This window comes from Anabrus simplex, chromosome 8 (assembly GCF_040414725.1).
Source record: "Anabrus simplex isolate iqAnaSimp1 chromosome 8, ASM4041472v1, whole genome shotgun sequence".
NCBI classification, from domain to species: Eukaryota; Metazoa; Arthropoda; class Insecta; order Orthoptera; family Tettigoniidae; genus Anabrus; species Anabrus simplex.
In genome coordinates, this window is record NC_090272.1 from 247,046,308 (window position 1) to 247,071,281 (window position 24,974).

Sequence of the window (24,974 nt, forward strand, 5' to 3'; positions counted from 1 at the left end):
TAATTTAAATTATTTCTGCTGCGAAGTATTATTTGTCAGTTTGCCGCGAGGTGAGCTGAGCTGTTGTGTTGTATGTTTGATAATGATCATTAGTTGCCTTAAGTTTGTAAATAAGCTAAAGAAAGATACATGTTGTCATAGACAATATAGCATTGTTAACATCTTCTTCTTCTTCTTCTTGAGGCGCCTTCTCCTAGCGGATGTTGGCGGTCCACATGGCCAGCTCCGAACGAGATGTTGCAGCATGGAAAACATCTTCTGAATTGCAGTTGTGCCATCTTCGGATGTCCTTCACTTTGAATATATGCAGGTGAACTTATCAGAAGCCCTGTATAAGAGGCACAGTCTGATAACTGCAAATGGGAGATAAAACTCCACAATGGAATTATTGCCCACCTAGCAATTCCGAATGGAAATTCTAAGTTCCCAAGGAGGGAATTAGATATTTTTCCACCAATAGAGCATGTTAAAAAACAGATCAGATGTAAGTCTTTTCAGGCATTTGCTCTATTAACCAGCATTTCATCTTAGGTCTGACACTAGACTCGTCAGAGTGGGATGTGTCAGACCCTACCCACTGATGCTGGGGTGTATATGCAGGTGAACTTATCAGAAGCCGTATATGAGAGGCACAGTCTGATAACTGCATACGGGGGATAAAACTCCACAATGGAATTATTGTCCACCTAGCAATTCCGAATGGAAATTCTAAGTTCCCAAGGAGGGAACGCTGGTTAATAGAGCAAACACCTGAAAAGCCTTACATCTGATCTGTTTTTTAATAATTTTACGTTAAACAGATCCATCCATGTGAACCCAAAGGGATATCCTTCAGGATCTTTAATGCAGTGCTTTCCCGTTGCCTTCGGCATCCTAATGCCGTTGACCAGTTGTAGGTTCTTCCGCCTTTTGGGACCATTTCCTGTCCCAAGGACAATGGAGTGCCCTAACCTCTACCCGCTTATCCACCCTCAAGGAGACTGTTGGCACTTGGTAGAGAGGATCTTCTTATACTGGAAGATACTCGGTCCCTTCATTCGTTAGCTGCCTGCACATAACAAAATTGTCATAAACAGTCGTTGTCCCCTCTCTGCCGCGGCGAGGTGAACGTCAGGATTTCACCCTCATTGAAACTGAGACCATAATGGCTTTTCTCCGTTTCTCTGGATCTTCAGGACAAAACAAATTTTATTTAGTATAGTAACAGTTAAATGTAAGAGGGAAATGTAATGTATGCATCAAACGTGAACAAATTGCAATAAAAAGAGTGCTCTCTCCCTTAGTTCCAGACGATCCGGAACTAGGGGATGGGAGTACTCTATTCTATTCTATACTTTGTGGAAGAATTTCACCTTTACAATACAATTCTGTTGTATTCTCGTATTATTGTATTGTCAAGGTGGAATTTTTCCAAAAAGTGCCGTTATGCCAGAAATCAGGTTCCCAGAAAAGAACCGTAATTGGAGGTGTTTTACATCAAGCTGCCATGCGTCAAATCTTAATTTTGAGGATAACATGTTGAAAAGTTTTCATATTTAAAACCATCTTAGGAGAGATACACTGATCAGCCAGAACATTATGACCACCTACCTAATAGACGGTATGGCCACTTTTGGCACAGATAACAGCGGCAACGCATCTTGGCATGAAAGCAGTGAGGTCTGGATAGGTCACTGGAGGGAGTTGGTACCACATCTGCACACACAAGTCACCTAATTCCCATAAATTCCGCGGAGGGGGCCGATGAGCTCCAACGCCACCTTCAATCACATCCCAGATGTGTTCGATCAGGTTAAGATCTGGCGAGTTGGGGCACCAGCACATCAATTGCAACTCACCACTATGTTCCTTGAACCAGTTCATCACACTTCTGGCCTTGTGACATGGTGCATTATCTTGTTGAAAAATGCTACTGCCATTGGAAAACATCGTCATGAAGGGGTGTACATGGTCTGCAACCAGTGTACGATACTTCTCGGCAATCATGATGCATTTCATGAGCTCTACTGGACCTATGGATGCCCAAGTGAATGTTCCCCAGAGCATAATTGAGCCGCCGCCAGCTTGTCTGCATCCCGCAGTACAGGTGTCAAGGAGTTGTTCCTCTGGAAGACGGCAGATTTGGACCCTCCCATCGGCATGATGAAGATAGTTTAGGGATACATCACACCGTGCAATGCTCTGCCACTGCAGCAAAATCGAGTGATGATGGTCACGTGCCCATTTCAGTCGCAGTTGCCGATGTCGTGGTGTTAACTTTGGCACCAAGGCCCCACACTGTTGGCTGCGCAGAAGCGTGCGACTGGGGAAGACATGTCCATGTGCGTACCGCCATGTTGCGGGCGCTCCTCAGCTTGACATGGAGATCGTATGGAATTCATGCTTTAACTTACATTTCGCACACGTGAAAACATTCCCCTTATAAAATTAATGACAGCCTACACCGACTACCGTGTACACGCGCAATAAATATACATAATATCAAGACTGTGGTAATATTAAAATATACTTCTGTATAAAAACTGAACAATCTACACAAATCCTTTGGATAGCCTATAGGTGGCACACCGAAAAAAAGAAACCTTTAGCAGACCGAATAAGAAGACTGAAAAATACACTACTACAAAAATACTCTAGCGGTACCTCGAAAGTGATCATGTCGCTCACTTTAATATAAGGGTCATGTTTGTAACTGATGTGTTTGAACATTGTACGTATGGCAAGAAGGCCAGACTCAAAGGACAAGAATCACGTGGTAATCTGTCTCTTGAGAAACCTAGGATCAGCAATTATTTAGCTTTATTGAAAATATGGAGACATGTTCAAAAAGTGGTCTACAACTTAAGGATGATTACTAGGGCTCGGATGTTTAGGAAAAGTCATATTTCTTCTTTGTCTCTATTTTCTTGCCTGATTGGATTTTGGTGCAATTCAGGTGAAAGTCATCACAATTAAGTGATTTTGTTTGTCATATAAATGCATATTTTGGCTATTTTTTGTCATAAGGTCATATTTTGACCCATTTTCGTAGAAACGTCATATTTCTGTCATATTTCCGCGGTCTGTCGACAGATGCAGCTGTGCAAAATCATCTTCAACTTATCGAATGCGAACTAGTGTTCACAATACTGCTTCTCGGCATCACATCTGCAGTTAATACAAGTGGAATACCGTTTGTATAGAATGAAGGCCATAGACTTCACTGTTCCTTTTACATGATTTAAATTTGCACCAATAATCTTGTGACATAAAAAGGAGCTTCTGTTCTTACAATAATGTGTTAAGTGATAATCGGAGGTCTTTCGCGCCTAATGATTTGAAGATGAATCTTTTCATACACTTCAGTTCCACCCGCGGAGAAGAATGAAAAAAAGGTATGTTAGTTTGCACTATAAGCCCTGCCGCCTTACCATAATGTATTGAAAGAAATCTACTTAATTCCTTTCGTGGTACTCAATTTAAACTTTAACGCATTTAATAATATTAATGAAATCTGGGCTTGAACGTTCCAAAATATTTAAAACATAGATTGATCTCTAGTTTTCTCGTATTTCAAACCACCACTACAGGGTGCAAACATGTTTTGACTTTTAAAATGTTGTGTGATCTGATAATCTTAGTACCGGTACTTTATAGCTATGTATTCACAAATGTTCGATAAGTGAACTGTAAATAACTGCTAAACATCTATATTCAGAAAATTAGTCTAATATGAAAGTAAGAATAAATAATTAACAAATATGTATCAAAGGAATTGCCTTTTCGATTTATAATTTATTTAAAAAATGTCCATATTTTGATTAATCATTTTCCGGTCATATTTTGTAATTTTTACGTCATATTTATCCACTTTTGAGGTCATATTCCGTCATTTTTAGGTCATATTTAATCGCTTTTAGGTCATATTTGCTTGCTTATTTGGGCATTACCTGTGGAATGGAAAGATATTCACGAGGGTGAATTCGTGTGCAGCCTTCATTTGTACAGACTGCTATCAGAAGGGATCTGGTATTTCTTTTCACATGTGAGTAGAAATTGAACTGTTAAAAAATAACTTTCATTTACCATAATCAAGAACTAAACAGCTTATACGGTGGTTGATTCAGAGAACGCATGGACATGTTTTTTTTCATTTTCTGAATATGAAATGCCGGCTCTGCGGTGTAGGGGTAGCGTGTCTACTTCTGGCCTGGTCAGAGATTTATACCTGGATCTGAGTGCTAGTTCAAGGTCCACTCAGCATACGTGATTACAATTGCTGAGCTATCTGACGGTGACACAACAGCCGATAGGATTCGCCGTGTTGACCACATGACACCTCGTAATCTGCAGGCCTTCAAGCTGAGTAGCGGTCGCTTGGTAGGCCATGGCCTTTCTGGCCTGTTGTGCCATGGGGTTTGGTTTGGTTTGGATATGAAATAACGTAATTGGATGAGTAGAAGTTAAATTATCATGTTTGTGTGATTTGGATTTAGGCAAATGCTGCCTGACATTCGTTACACTGATGTTAGTCTTCTATTGTATATTTCTTAAAATGAAATTAATGTCTAGGGTTAGTTTGAGTTTCTCTGCGTGGTTTAGGCTTAAGTTCTTTTTTTTACAATTTGCTTTACGTCGCACTGGCACAGATAGGTCTTATGGCGACGATGGGATAGGAAAGGCCTAGGAGAGGGAAGGAAGAGCCCGTGGTCTTAATTAAAAGTACAGCCCCAGCATTTGCCTGGTGTGAAAATGGAAAACCATGGAAAACCATCTTCATTGCTGCCAACAGTGAGGTTCAAACCCACTATATCTCGGATGCAAGCTCACAGCTGCACGGTTCTAAGCGCACGGCCAACTTGCCCGGTTCGGCTTAAGTAAGAATGTTATCATTTAAGATATAAAACCCTCCTCATAATATTATCTTCTTAAATATTACTGCTTTTACAAACTCATTCTGAATTAACATTATCTGAGCACATAAAAATTGAAAGTGCGTTCTAACTTCTCTAATATGAGCACCAGGATTTACACCAGAAAGAAAATAAAATGAAGTTGAAAGTAAAGCACTTGCAAACAAAAAAGATTAATATCATAGTGAAAAGTTAATTTGATTAGCGTTTTCTAATGCGGGCTAACATTGACAAGATGTAATGAGCTTTGTTTAGACTTTATATTGTCAGATTTTCCTGGAATAGCATATTAACAATTGTATTCTTTTATTATAAAGCAAGTGGGAAAAATTGGAGAAATTAAGACGTACAATATTAATAAATCATTTTTCAGATAATTGATAATTTGAAGCAATACCTTACCCTAATATTAGAAGGTTTTATCAAGTGGTATCAATCATATCTTACCGATTCTAGGCCCAGGTTTATCAAATTTCTAATACCGCTACACAGTTTGTATGAAAATATGTAGTCTTTTTCAGAATAGCTTTTTAGTTCTAAACAATTATCCCCGATGAATTGGAAAAAGGAAAACAAGAAATAAAAGAAGCCTAAATATTCTAAATTTCATGTCCATGCGTTCTCTGAATCAACCACCCTATAAGCTGTTTAGTTCTTGATTATGGTAAATGAAAGTTATTTTTTAACAGTTCAATTTCTACTCACATGTGAAAAGAAATACCAGATCCCTTCTGATAGCAGTCTGTACAAATGAAGGCTGCACACGAATTCACCCTCGTGAATATCTTTCCATTCCACAGGTAATGCCTAACTTTAGGCCTAATATTGCCGGTCAATTTAACTAACGTAATGTATTAGCTCCCACATTCCTTGAAAATATTTGACAATATATTATCACTCTGTCACACATAATATCAAACCGGATCTACTAACAGGCATGATTCAAATCAAAAATATGCAAGGGTCTGTAAACATTACCAAGTGCTAGCCATGCATTCGAAGCTGAAGCGCCCGCAACATGGCGATGCGCGGAAGTGTTCAATATTCCGCTTAGCATCAGCACGCTCTGCGAGTCCAGATAAGTAATGTTAAAGTCTTTAATTGGCACAAGCATGGGTAGCTGCAGAGGTTTATCCTTAGTAATGTTCGGTGCAGTGTGTGTTCAGGTACACCCTGCATTAAAGTCTGATGTTTGTTCCTCAAGGGTTATAAATTTAATTTTTTGGATCCGTATTGAACTGAGATTACATATACTTTAATCTTACAGAAATTGTTTATTCCACCTATTCAATACTTTATACTATTTGCAGTGCCTATATTAACATTACATTGAGTCGTAAGGGACTAGTTTTGACCCTACTCAGGGTCACCATCAACCATCATTAGATAAGTACACAATTTTTGCCGAATGTCCTAAATCATTAAGTTCCTATTGAACAATAAAACTAATGGATGTGAGCTATATGAACAATATAGTAGCATGCATTATGATGTATGATTAAATTACACCAAGTGCTATGGTACTTAAATATTACATAAATGTTAAAATATTATGTGACACAAATTCAACAATTATGATCATAATAGTCAGGCAAGGAATACATTGAGAAACTCGATGTTTGCTCTATCTGTGAGAAGAGAGTAGAAGATGAGACATCGGTGGAGTGTGACGGAGCGTGCCAGAGATGGCACCACATGGCTTGCGCAGAATTGCAACAGGGACAATTCAATGCCCTGAAAGCAACCAGGAAAAAGAAATCCAAGTTAATGTGGCTATGCAGCGGCTGCAAACAGGACTTCCTACTATACAAGGCAGGAAAATCCATGCAAAAAGAGATAGTCGCTAAAGGCGGATCTCAACAAGAAGCTAGACATGATGGCTGAGACCCTAAGTAAGATGAAAGAAGGCCAAACATCTCAAAATGCTAGAGGGTCAGTCATCAAAAACACCCAACAACAGCACAAATCCAACCGCGGTTGGGAGAGACGAGAGAAATCCCAGAAATCCATTATGGAAAAACCTAACGCCAAAGGGAAGGGCCAACAGCAGGAAGAGAGAACAGTGGAAACTGCAACAGAAACAACAGAAACCAAAACAGACGGCAGACCAGAAGAGGGGTCCAACGAAACTGACAAAGAGTTAACCGCAGTAAATATTGAAATCACGCGGTATGAGGAATCGAATGAAGTTTATAGAGTTGTGTCCTACAAAAGGGGCAAGAGTTCCCGCACGATAATAGGATTGGGAACCGGATAAGGCGATTTAATTCAGGCAGGTGAGAGGAGGGCCTGGCTGTATATTGGGCACCTGTCACAAAACGCGACAGCAGAAAAAATAAAGAACTTCTTGATTAAGAAAAACATTATGCCGGAAAGTATATCGTGTGAAGAGTTGAGAACCATGGGAACCAATAAGGCATATAAAGTAGGCATTCCACTACAGGCACGAGAAACCAGAATTCAGGCCTTTTCGTTTCTCTCGCGCAAGAATGAATAGATCCTATCAAGGAACGGAGCTTGAAGCCTAAGAAAACTCAGAGAATAGACGTAATGCTCTGGAACATAGAGGGCCTAAAATCCATCCTGAACTTAGACCTCCAGAGTAATTTAAGATGGATAATAATAATAATAATAATAATAAGAAGAAGAAGATGGATATTGTGATCCTAACTGAGACTTTGACAAATCACATCAATGTAGACATTATTACAACATCCACAACCTCGCAAGCCAGGGAGAACGCGGACGTCCAAGTGGAGGCATCTCTTGTCTAATCAAACCGTGGCTATCAACGCATCATGTTATCCAAAGAACGCCGAACCTGCTCGCAATGAAGGCCCGAGGATTGAGCATTATTGCTGCCTATTTCCAACCTCACAATACAGCACAGGATATAATTGAGAGCCTGGCACACACATTAACGCTTATCAGTTACAAAGATGCCGCCATACTAGCAGGCGATTTCAACTGTCGCACGGACAAAGAGGACATGAAAAGGAAAACAGCCCTAGAATTCCTAGAAGCGGAAAGTTTTATCCTAGTGAACAAGCCACACACTCCAACCTATCTATGCCACAATGGCACTAGTACAATAGACTTGTTATTTGTCAACACCTACATCAGAAGCTCCGACTTCAAGACTTTCGCAAACACAGACTTGGCCCCCCTAAGGAAACATATACCTGTATACGTTCAGGTCGCAATAGATGAGTCCCTACCAAACAGCAGAGATCAGAAGAGCATAACAATAAAGAGAACACTGAATACCAGCTTCCTAGCCAGAATATCACCATCATCGAGTGATCACATTCTTAATCAAATAAAACAGGGAGAGATGGACTCCGCAGCATTGAAACCGGACAGTTATATAAAGAATGCCCAAACGCGCGGTTCAGGGAGCAAACGGAAGTCACAGCTTTGGTTCGACATGACCTGTATGACAAAAGAAAACAGGTATTGGACCTGCTACACACTGCAAGAACCTCCAAAACTGAAATAGACTTACAGACCTACAGCATTCAGAGACGCGTATACAAAAACCTACTCAAGGAGAAGAGAGCAACCTGGGTAGAAGAAGAAGGGAAGAGACTATTAGAGAAGGCATCAGAAAACCACTTTGCAGCTTTGAAACCTAGGTCACCAAAGTTCTCACAAACTATCACAATGGAAACATGGAAATCACACTTTCAACAGATCTATAACAGGCAATCAACCCCAAGGACAATCCACGCAACTCTGACTTCGGACTTCCCATGCATCACAACAGAGGAGGTAACAAATACGGTCATGGAACAGAAAGGACGTAAACCTGCCGGACCAGACGAAATCTTTAATGAGCATCTGAAGGATGCCCTGCCCCAACTAGGGGAATTATGGACAGCCTTATTCAACAAGTGCCTAGAAATATAGAAATAGGCAAAGTACCGAGCAACTGGAGGACCGCAACGCTAAAACTCTTGTACAAAGGTAAAGGTAGCCCCAACCATCCGGACTCCTACAGAGGAATTGCGTTGGAGAATGCACTGTTCAAGGTATTCACCAGAATCCTATCTGCAAGATTAGAAAAGGAAACAATCAGACAAATACCAGATGAGCAATTTGGATTTAAGAAAGACAGATTGACACTTCATGCAATAAGTAACTTAATGGATGACATAAAGGAAGCACTTAGGCATTACAGAGGGAACTTCACATCATATTCATCGACTATAAGAAGGCCTTCGACCTACTGGACCGTCAGATAATCATCGATAAGCTTAAACGTAGGATCAGGGAAGACAATTATCTAACGATCATCTTGGACAACATATTACAACTAAATGAGCTATCATCAAAGACAACATCCAAACTTCGACCCCGATACCACAGACCAATGGAATTCTGCAGGGTGATCCAGCCAGCCCACTACTGTTCAATCTTGCAACATCAGATGCTATCCAATGCTTCGGAAATCTAAAGGAACACGTCACTATGTATGTGTACGCGGACGACATGGCACTAGGCTCATCAAACCTCGAGGTACTACAGGAATGTGTGTATCGCCTAACATTATGAGCAGAGAAGAATAAGCTAGAGATCAATAAGCAAAAGGTAGTCCATATGATATTTAGGAAGGGAGGGAAAATAACGGCCAAAGACCAACTGTTCTTCACTCCAAACCGAGAACTAATCAAAATAGCAAAGGAATTTAACTATCTCGGAATGACACTACAGACTACTGGAACGACTTACACTAAGCACATCAGGAATAGAGCAACTGCAGCCATAATGGCCATCAGTGACATCCAGCTCCTGTGCGACTCTCTGTACCCACTGCCATAAAGATCTTCAATATCAAGATAATGCCCATAGTGACTTACGGACTAGAATTAATATGGACACATCTCACCAAATCAAATCTCAAAGACATCGAGCAGATCAAAGCAACATATCTTAAAAGACTATTATGTGTATCAAAATTTACTCCCTCTAGACTAACATATGAGCTCATCGGAGAACCTTTCTTCATAGAACAATTAAGACAGAAAATGCCCCTACCATCCACAAAGGCATATCAGGAACTCTTAGAAGAACTTCAGAACAAGAAAAAAGAGATATGGCTGGAATTCTACTCGACCGAAGCAATGATGTCTACAGGCTGGAAAGGTGTGGACTACAATCTGCACCACTCGCTGACGCGATTCGCAGTGCACGGGTTCCACCATCGCGTATGCAAGAAAAAGGGTTTCCACACTCCGGACGAAGTATCGTGTGTATGTGAACAGTGCGATAAACAGTGTGATCGGTATCGTGCTATGGTGTCAACAGAGACGTGTATCCCTACTTTGTAGCGACTAAATTGCTATATGCAGAACATCTATGCACGTTGTGCACTTTTCTCTTATTATTTTTAAAAGTATACGAATTCGTTAAAATGTCTGAATACAAATATACAAATGTTTCTAGTGGGTTCTGTGAGTAGTAGTTCGATTGTGCTTTTCATTGATTGAGTAAAATTTTTCGGCACTGGCGCAGAGGGTGAAACAGATAACTTCCATCAAGTCCATGTAATGTGACTAGCAAGAGTTCATTAATAGAATTGTGCAAATGTCCTTGAATGTCTTGTAAGTAAGCACTGTGCGTGGTGGTTTGAGTAGATGGAATTCCCAGTCCAAAGCGGAAACAAATGTGACCTTGTGCGGCAGTGTGTGCAGCTTGGCTGTTAACCTGTTGATGCTCAGGGTTACGTAACAGTTATGCTACAACAAGTAAAGTGCCACTATGTTAGATTTTGTTGTTATTAGCAGCAACAGAATATTCAGTTTTCAATACCTATTACTATTTTTTCAATTTTAATTTAAACAAAACATACAGGCAAATAAATGTTGATCTCGTAAAACAAATAACAGGGAAAAAAAAGGAACTAGTATAATTCGTAAATTCTGATGATGAATCGAACCGACATCCTTCCCGGTACAACTTGAACCACCTATGCTAGCACACCTACTTCAAGGAAGACTTATAATTAACCCGATGAGTGCTACGCCCACCTATAGACGGGTTGATGCGGCCGGTCCAGCAGTGCTATGCCCATCTATAGACGGTGCACGAGAACTGTAATTTCTTTGAATTTTCCAGTTCACTCTCAAGTGCCGATGCGATCTCTCTGGCATGTTCTGCCGTCTGTTGGGCATTATGTAGAACTAATTGATCGCAGTTTATAGCTTTGGGAAGTAACTTACAGAGCTTTTTGTAGACGTCTGCGGAATTCATCTATGATCTAAACAAACATGGCGGAACAACAAGCTACAGTTGGTCTTACAGCAGTGTCATTTCGGATCAAAGAATCTTTCAGTTATTAACCACAGCAGAAAGTGATGATGAAGATGATCACTTCAGTGAATTGTTAAGTGATTTTGAAAGTGAGAGTGGTACAGAGAGTGCTGGAAATATTTTGAGAGAGAGAAACAGAGCCTCCTTCTAAATGAAAGAAGAAAAACACTGAGTTCAAAAGCTATTTCATCACTAATTTCATGGCAGACGGATGATTTTTCTCCATCAGGTTTTCAAGTAACTGTGACAGACTCTGGGAGCCAAGTAGCGTTTGATGACAACCCCAAAATCATTGATTTTTCTAAAACATTAGTGCCAGCGGAGTTGGTGCACCTGGTATCACAAACAACCGGTGGAAAACATGAGCTCTCACCACATTTGAGGTTTAGAAAGTATTGTTATGTACGCGTGTATTAGTTTAGCAAACCATTTTATTTTTGGCTCTTTCCTGTGTATAAATATGATGTGTTATTTTGTTTTCTCTCAAAATGATATTGAATATAAGGGTTGGATTTTCCATTTGCTTTTAGATTTATAATGAACCAACATTTATAAACATTTTAAGCTAATCACCCCACTGATAAGTTAAAAATTGAGGCTTCTACAGATTATTTTACATAGAAAAAAAAAAAACTCAGCACTGAGGTACCAAACAGTCAACTGGTAACTCAGGACTTAAAAGGTACATGCACTAATGATAATGCACTGTAGGCCCTATAGCAATAACACGTACTACATACCTGTTATGTATGGGTGTTACAGAACGTCAAATACCACCAGGCAAATCAATTCTTTGAATAAGGTGGATAGACTGAAGATGCACAGCTTAAAATTCTACATTATGATCGTGGTGCTTACGTAAATGCAAACAGAGCTTTGCGAGTATTCGAGCAGTTAGATTGATTCTTTAGGTGATAGATAGTACCAGAATACTGTTTTTTTGAAAATTGTCATGTAGCCCGTTGATACATAACATTAGCTAAAGTCGCTTAAGTGCGGCCAGTATCCAGTATTCGGGAGATAGTGGGTTCGAACCCCACTGTCGGCAGCCCTGGAAATGGTTTTCCGTGGTTTCCCATTTTCATACCCGGCAAATGCTGGGGCTGTACCTTAATTAAGGCCACGGCCGCTTCCTTCCCACTCCTAGACCTTCCCTGTTCCATCATCGCCATAAGACCTATCTGTGTCGGTGCGATGTAAAGCAACTAGCAAAAAAAAAAAAAAAAAGAGATACATAACATTGTCCAATTTAGTCTCATCAATTGCAAATATTTAATTATTCAATCTCTTATGATGAAATTGAAAAGACTGACAGACTTCAGAAAATTGAGAGGAGGATTGTTGGAAGAACCTGCATCAACAAAAATACACCAGAAAGATGGACAGTGGCAATTAATACCTAACAAAGTCATGTACAAAGAGCTACAACCCATTACAGATACTATGCGTAAGAGGAGACTGTGATTCTTCGGACATATCATGAGGATGCAGGATTTGAGACTTCTAAAACAACTAGTACAACACAATATCGTCTCAAAAAACACCACAACAGGATATAAATGGATCAGAGAAGTAAGAGAGGATCTGAAGGAAATAGGCCTTACAACAGAAGACACCACAAATAAGATAAAATTGAATACAAAACTCAAGAATACAAACCTCCGCTTTACCCTTACATAAAACAAACTGACAACACGCATATTTTCAACTGAGGAAAGGGCACGAAGATCGGAGCGTCTGAAGAAGTACTGGGAGAACCGCAAAGCCCGAACAGTCCCTTCAAAGATACCTAAACGATGGACTGACTAAAGTGATCCTATGTGGTCATTAAAGGAGAAGAAGAAGAAATTGCTACAGCTTCTCCCCAGTGAGGCAATGGTTAAAATCAAGTAAAGATTTTGTTCCGGGAACTTCATTTTTAAAAAGATGTTGGTGTTAAACACGGAGATCAACACTTTTCTTGAGCAGGCAACATTATTGTGGTATGTTGCAATTACATCCATTCATGTTAACTCATAAATTTTCCAGTGCAATGCCGTTTCTTAATATATGCATTCCGGGGGAAGAGTGTGTTATTGTTATGAATAGATATGAGTTGTCATCATGATCATTTAACCATCTCTTGTTGCCTGTATGTGGCATAAGAACGGTCTCCATATCTACCCAAGTATGTTCTTCCCTTAGGATTAGAAACCATTCCATTTCTCTTCTTGCCAAGTCCTGCCACTAGGTCTTTTCCATTCCAAACCATTCCCTTATGAGTTGTAAAGAAACATGTTCTCTATTGTTCTTAGGATGGCGTGGGAGATGCTCATGATGAAGGGTGTGACAACACTGGAGGTTCATCTCATGAGTAAGTAGACCCTGTAGATATTATAGTTAATAAGGTGAAATGACTATTTTCTGTATCAGAATTGCCATATTATTGATGTTGATCAGATATCAGAGCTTTGTCATCCAGGATAAACTTCTCCTCTCATATCCACCTTGTCCACTTTTCCCTTGTGTCTAAGCTTTCTCTGATCAGTTATATCAGGCTATAATTGCCACTTTAGAAATGTGACTAAAAGGATTTTCCTTTCTACATTTTTCAATGTTAACACCTGTTTTCCTGGCTTGACAAATTACGTGGTCTACTGTGATATCTCTTTGATACATTCACTTTTCAAAAGTGTGCAATTGAATCATTAATAAAGTCACCGCCAGGCAAAGTGGCTGTGCGGTTAGGGGCGCGCAGCTGTGAGCTCACATCTGAGAGATAGTGGGTTCTAATCCCACTGTTGGAAGCTCTGAAGATGGTTTTCCGTGGTTTCCCATTTTCACACCAGGCAAATGCTGGGGCTGTACCTTAATTGAGGCCACGGCCGCTTCCTTCCCATTCCTAGGCCTTTCCTGTCCCATCGTCGCCATAAGACATATCTGTGTCAGTGCAACGTAAATCAAACAGCAAAATAAAGTCACTATTCATTACCATAAGGTAACCATTAACACATAACACTATCTTAAACCAACTAGTTTCAAACTTGACTTCACAGTTTCACATGTGATATTCAAATTTCGGAGAAACTCTTCTTGCATTGCTGATTCTTGTTTTTATTTTTATGTCCAGATCCCATTCTTTTGTTAGACAGCATCCTTGGTACATGACTTCTTACTTGACTTAATTCCTATTACTCCTGGGTGGAGCATAGGGCACATACAAGAGCTCTCCGTCTGACTCGATTTGCTGCCACAGTTTTGATGTTCTTTCAGGACTTCCCAACTGACGCCACCTCCGCTTCCACTGTTCGATGCCATGCTATCCTTGGTCTCTCTCTTCTTCTAGCCCCTTGTGGGCCCCATTCAAGAGCCTGTTTTGGAATACTGTCAGGACCTTTACGCAATGTGTGACCTATCCATTTCCATTAATGTTCTTTTATCTGGATTTCAGCCTTGCATTTTTGGGTATGCTTCCACAATTCCTGGTTTGATATAATATCTGGCCATCGTACTCCTAGGATGGTTCTCAAACATCTGTTAATGGAAGTCTTGACCTTGCGTGTTATCTCTCCAGTCGTTTTCCATGTCTCACATCCATAGAAGAGCACTGATTTCACATTTGTCTCAAAGATCCTCAATTTAGCCTTTGTTCTCCATTCTCTGGACTTCCACACCAGCCAGAGCTGGGCAAAGGCCCCTTTGGCCTTGTTTACCCTATTTTGGACATCTTCATTTGCCCCTCCACTTCTAGAAATAATACTTCCTAGGAAACAGAAGTTGTCAACTCACTCTATCTCATTCTCTAGTACCTGTGGGTTCATGTTTCTGGCAATGTTTATTTTGAGTCCCACCTTTTGTGCTTCTGTTTCAAGGTCTTTCATTTTCTCAGTCATAAATCTAAATAAGAGAGATGATAGACATATATCATCCCCCATTGTATTCCCCTCTGCTTCCCTTCAACCACTTTTCTCATGACCTGATCTGATGTCAACAGCAGGCACCCTTGTCTCACTCCCGACTCTATTTGAAAGGGCTCTGAAAGGTCTCCATCATGTTCCACTTGGCAGGTGTAACCCCTGTATGACATTTTTACCATGTTGATGATTTTCATTGGAACCCCATACCCCTTCATCGCTCTCCAGATCGCTTGACGCTGTACACTACCAAAAGCTCTTTCGAAGTCAACGAATGCCAAGTACAGTGAAGACTGATATTCCATAGAATGTTCTACTATAATTCGTAAGCTATTTATGTGATCTATACAGGATCGGTGTTCTCTAAAAACTGCCTGTTCTTTCCAGATCTTGGCCTCCAATGGTTCTCTCAATCGGTTCAGTATGATTCTCGAAAAAACTTTACTTGGTATAGTCAAGAGTGTAATTCCCCTCTTCTGTGGTAGTTTTATCAAAATGCCCTTCTTCCAGTCCTCTGGGAGTGTCTCCGTCTTCCATATGTTTTCGAACAGTGGCAATAGCATCTCAGCTGACCACTCATAGTCTACATTCAACACCTCCATCACAATATCATACACTCCAGGTGCTTTGCCTGCCTTGCAAGTGACTTCATTGTCTCGCTCTTCGACAGCAGGTTGATATTCACTCTCAATTCCGGAACCTCTTGATAGTCTACCTCTCCTTGATCCTCTTGTACCATGACTTTGTTTAGCACTTCTCTGAAATGATCTTTCCATCTTGTCATTTGTTCTTCACTATTCGTAAGCTTCTTACCTTCCTTGGATTTTATTGGCCTGCGTTGATTGAATTTCTTTTGAGATAGCTGTTTTGTAATGTTGTAAAGCTGTTTTGAGTCTCCTTTAAGTGCTGCCTCCTGTGCCTACTCTGCTAGGCTATTTACCTGATTTCTTCTATCATTTCTTGCTGCTTTCACTGAACTGTTCTATCAAGCTTCTTTTCTTTGTTTCATCTTTGCAATGATTTAGCTTTGTTTTGATCTCTCTTCTTTCTTCTATCTTCTTCCAGGTATTGTCTGATATCCATTCCTTTCTTCTGTTTTGCTTGAATCCCAATATCTCCTCACTTGTATTCAGGAAGGCTGATTTTATCCTTTTCCATTTTGTCTCATTTCATTTGGTCCTCCTTCTGCATTATCGAGGTCAAGCGTTATCCAAGCTTGATCACAAAATCCTTTTTAACTTCAGCATCTTTCAGTTTTTCAACGTTGAATTTTCTCTTTCTACTTTGTTCATTTCTTCGGTTTACTGCAGCAATCTTCAGTTTAACTTCAGCTATTTCCAGGTGGTGGTCGCTTCCACAATCTGCACCTCTTTTGATCCAAGTGTCTAAGAGGGATCATCTCCACATCTGGCTGATTGCAAAGTGATAATTTTGATTTTATGTTCTCCATTCTGGCAAAATCCATGTTATCTTGTGACATGTCCTGTGAGGAAAAATTGATCCACCAATCACCAAATGGTTATTTAGGTAGAATTCAACAAAGTGCTCTTCATTGTCATTCTGAACTCCCACTCTGTGTTTCCCTAGAACTCTTTCCACCCCGTCATTTTTATTCCCAATCTTGGCATTCAAATCACCCATTTGCATTTTGATCTCTTTCCTCTTAATCTTTGAATTTGTCCTTTTCTTCTGGCTCTGCTGTTTCTCTTGGTGCATAGCACTGAGCCATGCTTAAATGGCAGCTTCATAAAAGTTACCTTTCTGTCATTGCTAATGGCCTTTCCGGGCTTCTCATTGATTGACTTAACTATTTCCAAGATTGCACTAGAGAGGGCAGCTCTCTCGGTTGTGAACACAGGACATCATTCTTTCCGACAAGATAGTTGTCATATCTCTTTGGATCGAATCTTTGCATTGTTTATAGATAGAAGAATATAAAATGGAGCCCTTGCAGATCAGAGTGGGATTTTTAAGCTACAGATGGGTTTTTAATTGTTTCAAACTTAGCCTGTACTACCATCCTTCCTTTAATTTTGACGGCTAATATTTCAGGTATGGTAATTCGTGTTTTAATATTGGTTCTACAATTCTCTCTTGGATTTTTTTCACTTTTACTCATAGCTGATTGATACGCATCCTTCTGCTCTGCTGCGTGAATGGGCTGCATGCTTGTTTTAATTTTGATTGAGTTATGTTGGTAGCTGGGTCTCAGATTGATTTTAATTATGTGCACTGCATTCTAATGTGTTACACCGTCAAAAGAACGCATGCCCCCGTGTTGACGTGAAGTTCCATTCGTGTCGTACGAGGTGCGTAACCTGATGAGTTTATGTATGACTATGGGGTCCTTCCCTGATCCCACTGCTGAATTGTTTGAGCCGTGCATGCTGCTTCCGAGATGTATGAGACCTTTGTTGATGACTGTGAGAGTCATAGTATTTGAATTGGATTTTGACCATTAACTGGAGTTGAGCTCATATTGTTGCCGATACCGGCAATGTCTGGATGTTTGGGTGTGTGTTGGCGAGTGAGGGGAGTGAAAGGATCGCGTATCACTCGGCTCAATTTTCAATTTTGATCTTGTTTCTGTACCTTATGTTTGTTTGGGGTGCGGTGTTATTTATTTTAGCTTGTGGCTACCTTGGTCGCTGGCTTGCCCACGATGCTGCCATGTTTGTTTGGCTTATATTTAGGCTATGCGCTTGCCTGTGTTTCTCTTTGGGTTTTGATCATTGTTTCTTTGGTCCAGAGATGTTCCTCCTCTGTGCTATGATGATACCTACATTCCTTTGTATTATCTGCTCGGGGCTTGTTCTTCTCCATGATGTGTGGGAGCTTATCGTTGTAGGGTAATTGTTGTGTTGATGGTAGAGTTGAAAGATGCGTATGTGAAGGATGATTGTGACCTCGCGGAAGGAACGATCTAATTGTCCCGTGTGGATTATATTTGTATTCTCAGATAATGAAACGAGATTACTTTTAAAGCGGTGAGCCCATCGTAAGTGTAATTTTATCTTGGAGTTGAAAATGTCTTACTCACGTAATGATGTCACCACATCAACTCAACAAACTCTGCTCATGTATGTATCCTTTGGTTAATTTTTTTTTTTAAGTGTTTGCTTTATTTCTTTGCTTCTGTTTTTAATTTCATTATATCAATAAACCCTCATTAATCTTAATTTGAATTTCATTGATAGTAGTATTAATCCCTTATTTATTTGTATTGGTAACGAGTGTCATTTCCAGTTCAAGGCTGTTTTATCTGGCCTTTTCTAGTCACGATCTACGTCTCATAATCTCCCAATGTGTGTGTTTATGCTGGTGTATTGTTCTCGGTAAAGGAGGGGCTCGGTGCAGCACTGTACCAGATGAATATTTCTAACTCTTGTCTTGAACTGAACCGTTCTGTAATGATGCGGTCTAAAACAGGGTTCCAGTCAAGGAGGCATTGTCGTGCTTCTCTTGTCAGCAACAGTCCCACACCGCTTTGCTGGTCATCATCATCTTCCTTTCCTGAATATAACAATGTTTTGCCATCTCTCAACTGATACTCTCCAAAGCCATTCCATCATGTTTCACTCAGTCCAAGCACCATCATCTTATAGCGGCCCATTTCCTTTGAAATCTGTTCCAACTTCCCTGCTTTGTACATTGTTCATACATTCCAAAAACCAATTCGAGTTTGAGATTTCATTCCAAAAATTGTCATTGAAATATCCGTCGGGTTTACTTTTGTATGTGTTTCTGTAATACTTGAATCTCAGGTGTGCAAGTTATTAGTCCACAGCACCCAAAACTCAGTGGAGGGGCTGCCATCTATAGCATCTAGGCGTGCTGATTTTCTGTCAGGGTTTCTTCCTTTAGTGTTTGGAGAACCAACTCCCTATACTACAAGGCAGTAGCTTCACCAGGGCCCCATTAGCCGCTATTTTCAGAGTTCCTGTAAGGCCTTCACAACTACTGTAACTGTCCCGGGGCACACGAGGTCCCCACTGTTCTTCACCCTTACAGGCATTCCCCTACTTCTAACGTTGCCCATCTCCCGTGACGTGAACGAGGGGTTGGACTTATGGGAGACCTTGGTACATGAAATTTGAACCTTTACAATGGTGTTTACATCGGGGGTAATAATACCATTTGGATTTTTTTTGTTTTTCTGAACACAATGAATTTAGTTTTCTTAATGTTTGTTGTAAGGTGAGACTCCTGATCCAGACAAAAGGAATTGAAAATCTTCTGAATTGTGAGAAAGTATCGCATATCATAGCAAATGGTATGTATATGTTTTATGTTGATCTTGACTCCTGTATCAACTTAATTAAGGGCAGTTTGCTGAAACTCTTCTTGCGTTGCTAATTCTAGTTTTCATTTCTGTATTTATATGTTACCCAGCATCCTACGTTCTTGAAATGTTTGGAACAGGCAGTACAAAATGTTTAATTATTTATAATATGTACAAGAAGTTGGGGTATTCTCCTACATTTTGTTAAGGGCGAAAATATTTTCTACCGAATACACACAGTACAGTGAAATCTAGTCGTGAGCACCAAAGATTTATGTTGACTTCTTCTGAATAGTAATCCAAAGCCTCAAAATGCCAAAGTGGTTGTGTGAAGATCAACATTTTGAGATATTAACAAAAAAAGGCAAATTTATGTACACCATAATGCATGAATTACAGTAGGGAAAACCTCTGACCATGGATCAACATCAATGTTTTGACAACACTGAATACGAAAAGTTCCTCCATGATGGTCACCAACTCGGATACTTTATCAGGGCAAGTTGTACGTGGATGCTAGATAATAGCAGATGCAAGTTTGGAAACTGGAAAAGTTTGTGTGATTTATTCTTATGCCTTTAATTTCATAAATTAAGAAATAAATTTATATTTGAGGAATGTGGCATCGCAATTATGTTGAATGGTTATAGCTTTTCTGTACAATGAATCTGTGCTCTCTTGAATGCCACAAACCATTTTTTTCCTAGGAGGCTTATTTGCTGAGACATGTGGGTTTGTCTCTCACCTATGAGCTATCAAGTATTCTTGTGTTCCATCATGTCTGAAGGTCCACTAATATTTTAATCTATTTCATGTAATGGCAAGAGCTGACCAAATACCAAAGATGAAAGTGAGGAACCCTGCACAAGTAAATGGAAGCAAAGGAAGACCTAGCTTGCGGACCAGAGGTTGCTAACCCATGCTTCACAGTTCCTTACAGTTGCTTCTTGTTATTGCCCTCCCGCACTCATTATTCTGTGAAAATAAAACTTGGGAAAGAAATGTTGATGTCGTAAAGAAGAACTGTGTAGCAAACAAAAAGAACTATCCATGAAATAAGTCATATCAGACTGTAAGGCTAGAAGAAGATATGAAGAAAAGTACGGGAAGATAGCAAGAAAGCATAAAGTACACTAAAGTCTTATGGCTAATTTCCAAAACCTGATTTTTCAAACATAGTTACCTGCTTGGCTTATCATATCTTCCACCCTATTTATAATGAAGGCATTCTTTTTTTATTGTTAAGTAAAATCTTCAACAAGTAAAAGCTGTACCTGAAAAATTACTACTTCAAAAGTAGAAGTTACAAGAATAATAATTTCATTTTTAACGTATTGTGTTATGTTCGCCATATTGTGCAGCCCTGCCATGAGTAAAGGTACAGCACTGAAGCCTCATAGTGAGCCAATCGAGAGAGACCTTGCTACATTGCTGGTGGTTTTGAGCGGTGCAGAAAGAATGAGAACTAATGAACTCAAGGGCTGCGTGACACGTAAGACTTGCCTAAAGTTCAGTTCCATCCAGTTGAAGTGGAGAGATGCTGTACAGTCCGTGGAACTGAATGTTCATTTCATGTCTGTGACCATGAAGTTGAATCTCTGGGACCAGCTGCTGTGAGGGAGCATTGTGTCTCTGCAGCATGGGAGAGATCACAGAGTATCGGCATGGGACTGTGAGTACAGGCAGCGTACATCATCCTGAGGACTGTGAAAGCAGCAGTGAGAGACTAAATGAGGCTCTAAGTGTAAGTGTGCGAGGATTGAGTGTGAATTAATGTGACTGAACACTGAAAACTGGGAGAAAGCACAAACCGTGTAATTGCATGTTCTGTACATTGTGGTCCTGGTATGCTTGTGGGGTTAGTTTGTAGGATTAAGTAGCTAAATAATAAATTTTAGAAGTTTAATGCTATAAGTGATTATCTCCATTTATTTACTCCACCAGCACACAACAATGTGAAAATATAGTACAGAAAAGCAAATTAAAGTATATTAAAAATGCAGCCTATTGACATCAATCTTAGCTTTCAGCATCTAACATAAAGATAAATTTAAAATGCAAACTAAAATAAATACCTGCAGTTCTATGGTTATCTTGTCACAACTTACACCCTTTCTGTGAGTAGAAATTCTAAAATTCTTTTTTCAGTACTTTTAATAATAGTAAAATTGCATACAAGAGCATTTTCTTTTATATAGTTAATAAATACTAAATGGCACACTTTTGTTATGCAGATCTTGTGGTAAGAAATATGGACCACAAACTAGCTGATGTGTCTCATTGCATGCTTGTTGACATCATGACTGCCATGAATTTAAGGTGAATTTCATTCTTCTTTTGCTGAACCTCCAGAAGTAATAATGAATCACAATTGTAAGACAACCCACGATGAAGCATAAATGGGCTTGCTGTGGCTTCAGTTGATCACACATACTGTTGCAGACCTTCCAATCTGCATCTACTTACATGAGAAAGGATTTCTTTTGGAATATTGTGCTGCTGCATTGTGAGAATATCTTGACAAAAAGTTCATAAAATCTATTAGATACATCAACAGTTGCCCATAAAGCCCAGCATCTTGAGATCAGTGGGTTTTTAGACAATTGCAAGTTGGTCTGCTTGTCTAAAGCTTAAACAAAAAAGTGTGCTTCTAGCCAAGCAAATAAATGTATCTTGGATCATCTCAGGCTATTATGTAATGAATAGTGAGAAACTTTTAAAATGACCATGAATGTATCAGTTGTTTGGAATATACCAGGGGGATTTCATAAAACCAATCATTCTCAGCTTGGCCCAAGGAGTTTGAGACCTTTGTTTCTTTTCTGAGATTTTGTGATTATGGTGCACTCGTGACAAACTCACGTGATCTCAGTGCAGATCAGCCATTGCATGTACCTTGTAGGTGAAGCAATACCACATCTATGAAGAGGAGCATGCGTTCTCTACTTTTTGCGGCAATGTCAGGCGGATTTCTTTCTTTGTAGTACAAACACTCTTCATGGATACATAATTGATTCTGCTATAAGATTTGAGATCCCTTAAAGCCAAGCTGAGAAATTTCATGCAGTTAAAAAGTGCATTTATGAGCTTACTAACTATTTCTTTGAATTGAAGTACCATTTTCAATCAATGATGGTTATCGGCTGCATGATCGGAGCCAACTTAATTGTTTTGTATTATTGAAGCCTCTATAAACACATTTGCCACAGCTCTGTTCAGAGATTGTATTTGAATAAGGAGTAAAAATATTTATGGACCTTACCACATTTTGTGATTCCACCTGGATTTGAAACTCAGAGAGAGGAAGTAGCAATGTCTGATGTTACATTGAAATAATGCCATAACCTTAACTTTTGCTGGAAAATTTTAAACATATAATGAAATAATGTTAAAATGCGATCGAAAATATATTGATTGTTTTTCATGAATATAATAGTTGATTGTGTTCTGAGCACCGGTAAGAAGTTGTGTGTATTTTTCAGTTTGGACAATGCTGCATTGTTGACCGGAAAATTACGTTCATGTGATAGATGCTGTAAGACATTCAAGCGAAGCAGTCATCTGAAAAGCCATATGGTATCTCACACAGGAGAGAAGCAATACTCCTGTGCAATGTGCAATGGATTATTTGTATGAAAAGAAAATCTAAAAGCACACTTGCTAACTCACTCAACAATGAAGCCATTGCAATGTCATCTTTGTGACAGGTCCTTCATCCGACAAGACAATTTAAAGGCCCACCTGTTTAGCCATTCAAAGAAGAAACCATTCGTATGTTTGACTTGTAAAAGTGCTTTTATAAGCACTTCACACTTGAGACTCCATGAGAAGACACACACCAAAATTAGGCCTTTCTCCTGTTCTGTCTGTGGAAACACATTTAAGAAGTCATCACACTTAAGGTATCATGAAATTATTCATACAGATAGCAAACCTTTCCGTTGTTTGGTTTGTGGAACTAGTTTTAGAAGGTTGTCGCACTTACAAAGACATGAGAAAAAACACTTGAAAGTTGACCTTGCACCCTTACTCGATTTGTGGAAATGCATTCAGCAATACATGAACTTTAAATAATCTTTTTGTGCCGTATAAGCACCGTGTAAGTACTACTAGTGTCGGTGTTTTAAACTATTCTCAGCAGATGTATAGGAAGTGCTTCAGTTGTGAGTTGGCTACAATGTATGGGTATTATCATTCCAGCCAAGAAGTATATTACAATTTATCAAAACGTTTTTGCAATAAGTGGAATACCAGTGCATTACTGTGCTTGTGAATCATGTAATAGATGTTGAGAGAGAATATACTAGTTTGATTTTAACAGAAAGTGTGAAACTGATGTCTGTTACTTTCCCACCTTACAAAGTATTAATAGAGCTAAGGAAACTCTTCTTCTAATTATCATTGATGAAAAGGATACCATTAGTACCCTAGTATAATTGTAATACTGGTAGTCTTCCTAATTAACGAATTCTGTAGTATCCTATGAGTTTAATTATAATAATAATAATTTCGTGTGGCTATTACTAGCCGAGTGCAGCCATTGTAAAGCACCCTCCGATGAGGGTGGGCGGCATCTGCCATGTGTAGGTAACTGCGTGTTATTGTGGTGGAGGATAGTGTTATGTGTGGTGTGTGAGTTGCAGGGATGTTGGGGACAGCACAAACACCCAGTCCCCGGGCCATTGGAATTAACCAATGAAGGTTAAAATCCCCGACCCGGCCGGAAATCAAACCCGGGACCCTCTCAACCAAAGGCCAGTACGCTGACCATTCAGCCAACGAGTCGGACAATTATAATAAGAGTCCAAAAACATGTATTCATACTTCTGTTCTATTTATTTTAACACATCTGTGGCAACTCGGATATCATAACCTTTATTCTCTAACTTATTTTTTTTCTTAATGCTGTTTCTCTGCAGCATTAAGCACTTTTTGATTATCAACTGAAATATTTCAATAATATATCTGTGCATATGAGCCATGACACACACAGAGCACTACTGATGAGCTCGCCTCTGGTGCTGTTTGACACAGTGCATGCAGCATGACAAGTAATGAAGTAGAATGTAGGAAAATATTTTGTTTGATTGTAGAAATTCAATAACTTTTGTAAAACATGTAACTTTTAAAACATTTCTCACAAAAATACTGTGAATATAATCCCTATTATTATTGCCATGTCTACATACCTGCAACAAACAGGCAACAGTTCTGTTTTATTTGAAATTCCCTAAAACATTGCTCAAGGCACTAGCCTGGTTGTCCTGGACACTTGCTTTTAACAATTTACACCCATTCTCCTTATTAGCCACAATTTTTACTGGAAAAATATGTTCCAGTAGCTGATGTGATAGATTTTTGGAGCCTAGGAGATGGTGTTTCTTGCACTCATATAGTCCTGCAACCACGCTATTTTCTATTGGCATGACAGAAATTCTAATGTCTGTAGAGATAACAACTAACAATTAATCTGATGCGAAAATGGAACACATATTCAACAACTGCTCCATTTGTTTATATAGGTACTAGGAGAAATATGAACTTTAATATTTGGTGCGGAGTGTGACACATGTGTGTCATTATAGGCATTAAATG

General features: G+C 39.4%; 1 protein-coding gene across 6 annotated transcripts in view; it reads left to right on the top strand.

The window, feature by feature from the left end:
- LOC136879064 (gastrula zinc finger protein XlCGF49.1) overlaps positions 1-24,974 on the top strand; it is a 253,540-nt gene that overhangs the window by 172,797 nt on the left and 55,769 nt on the right. For 4 of the 6 annotated variants that reach the window (XM_067152811.2, XM_067152810.2, XM_068228942.1 and 1 more), the window contains exon 4: positions 13,499-13,557. In XM_067152811.2, coding sequence (XP_067008912.1) covers positions 13,499-13,557 — 59 coding nt within the window. Of the gene's footprint in view, positions 1-13,498; positions 13,558-20,204; positions 21,228-22,861; positions 24,543-24,974 lie in introns of those variants that run through there. The other 2 variants (XM_067152807.2, XM_067152812.2) reach the window with 2 other exon arrangements.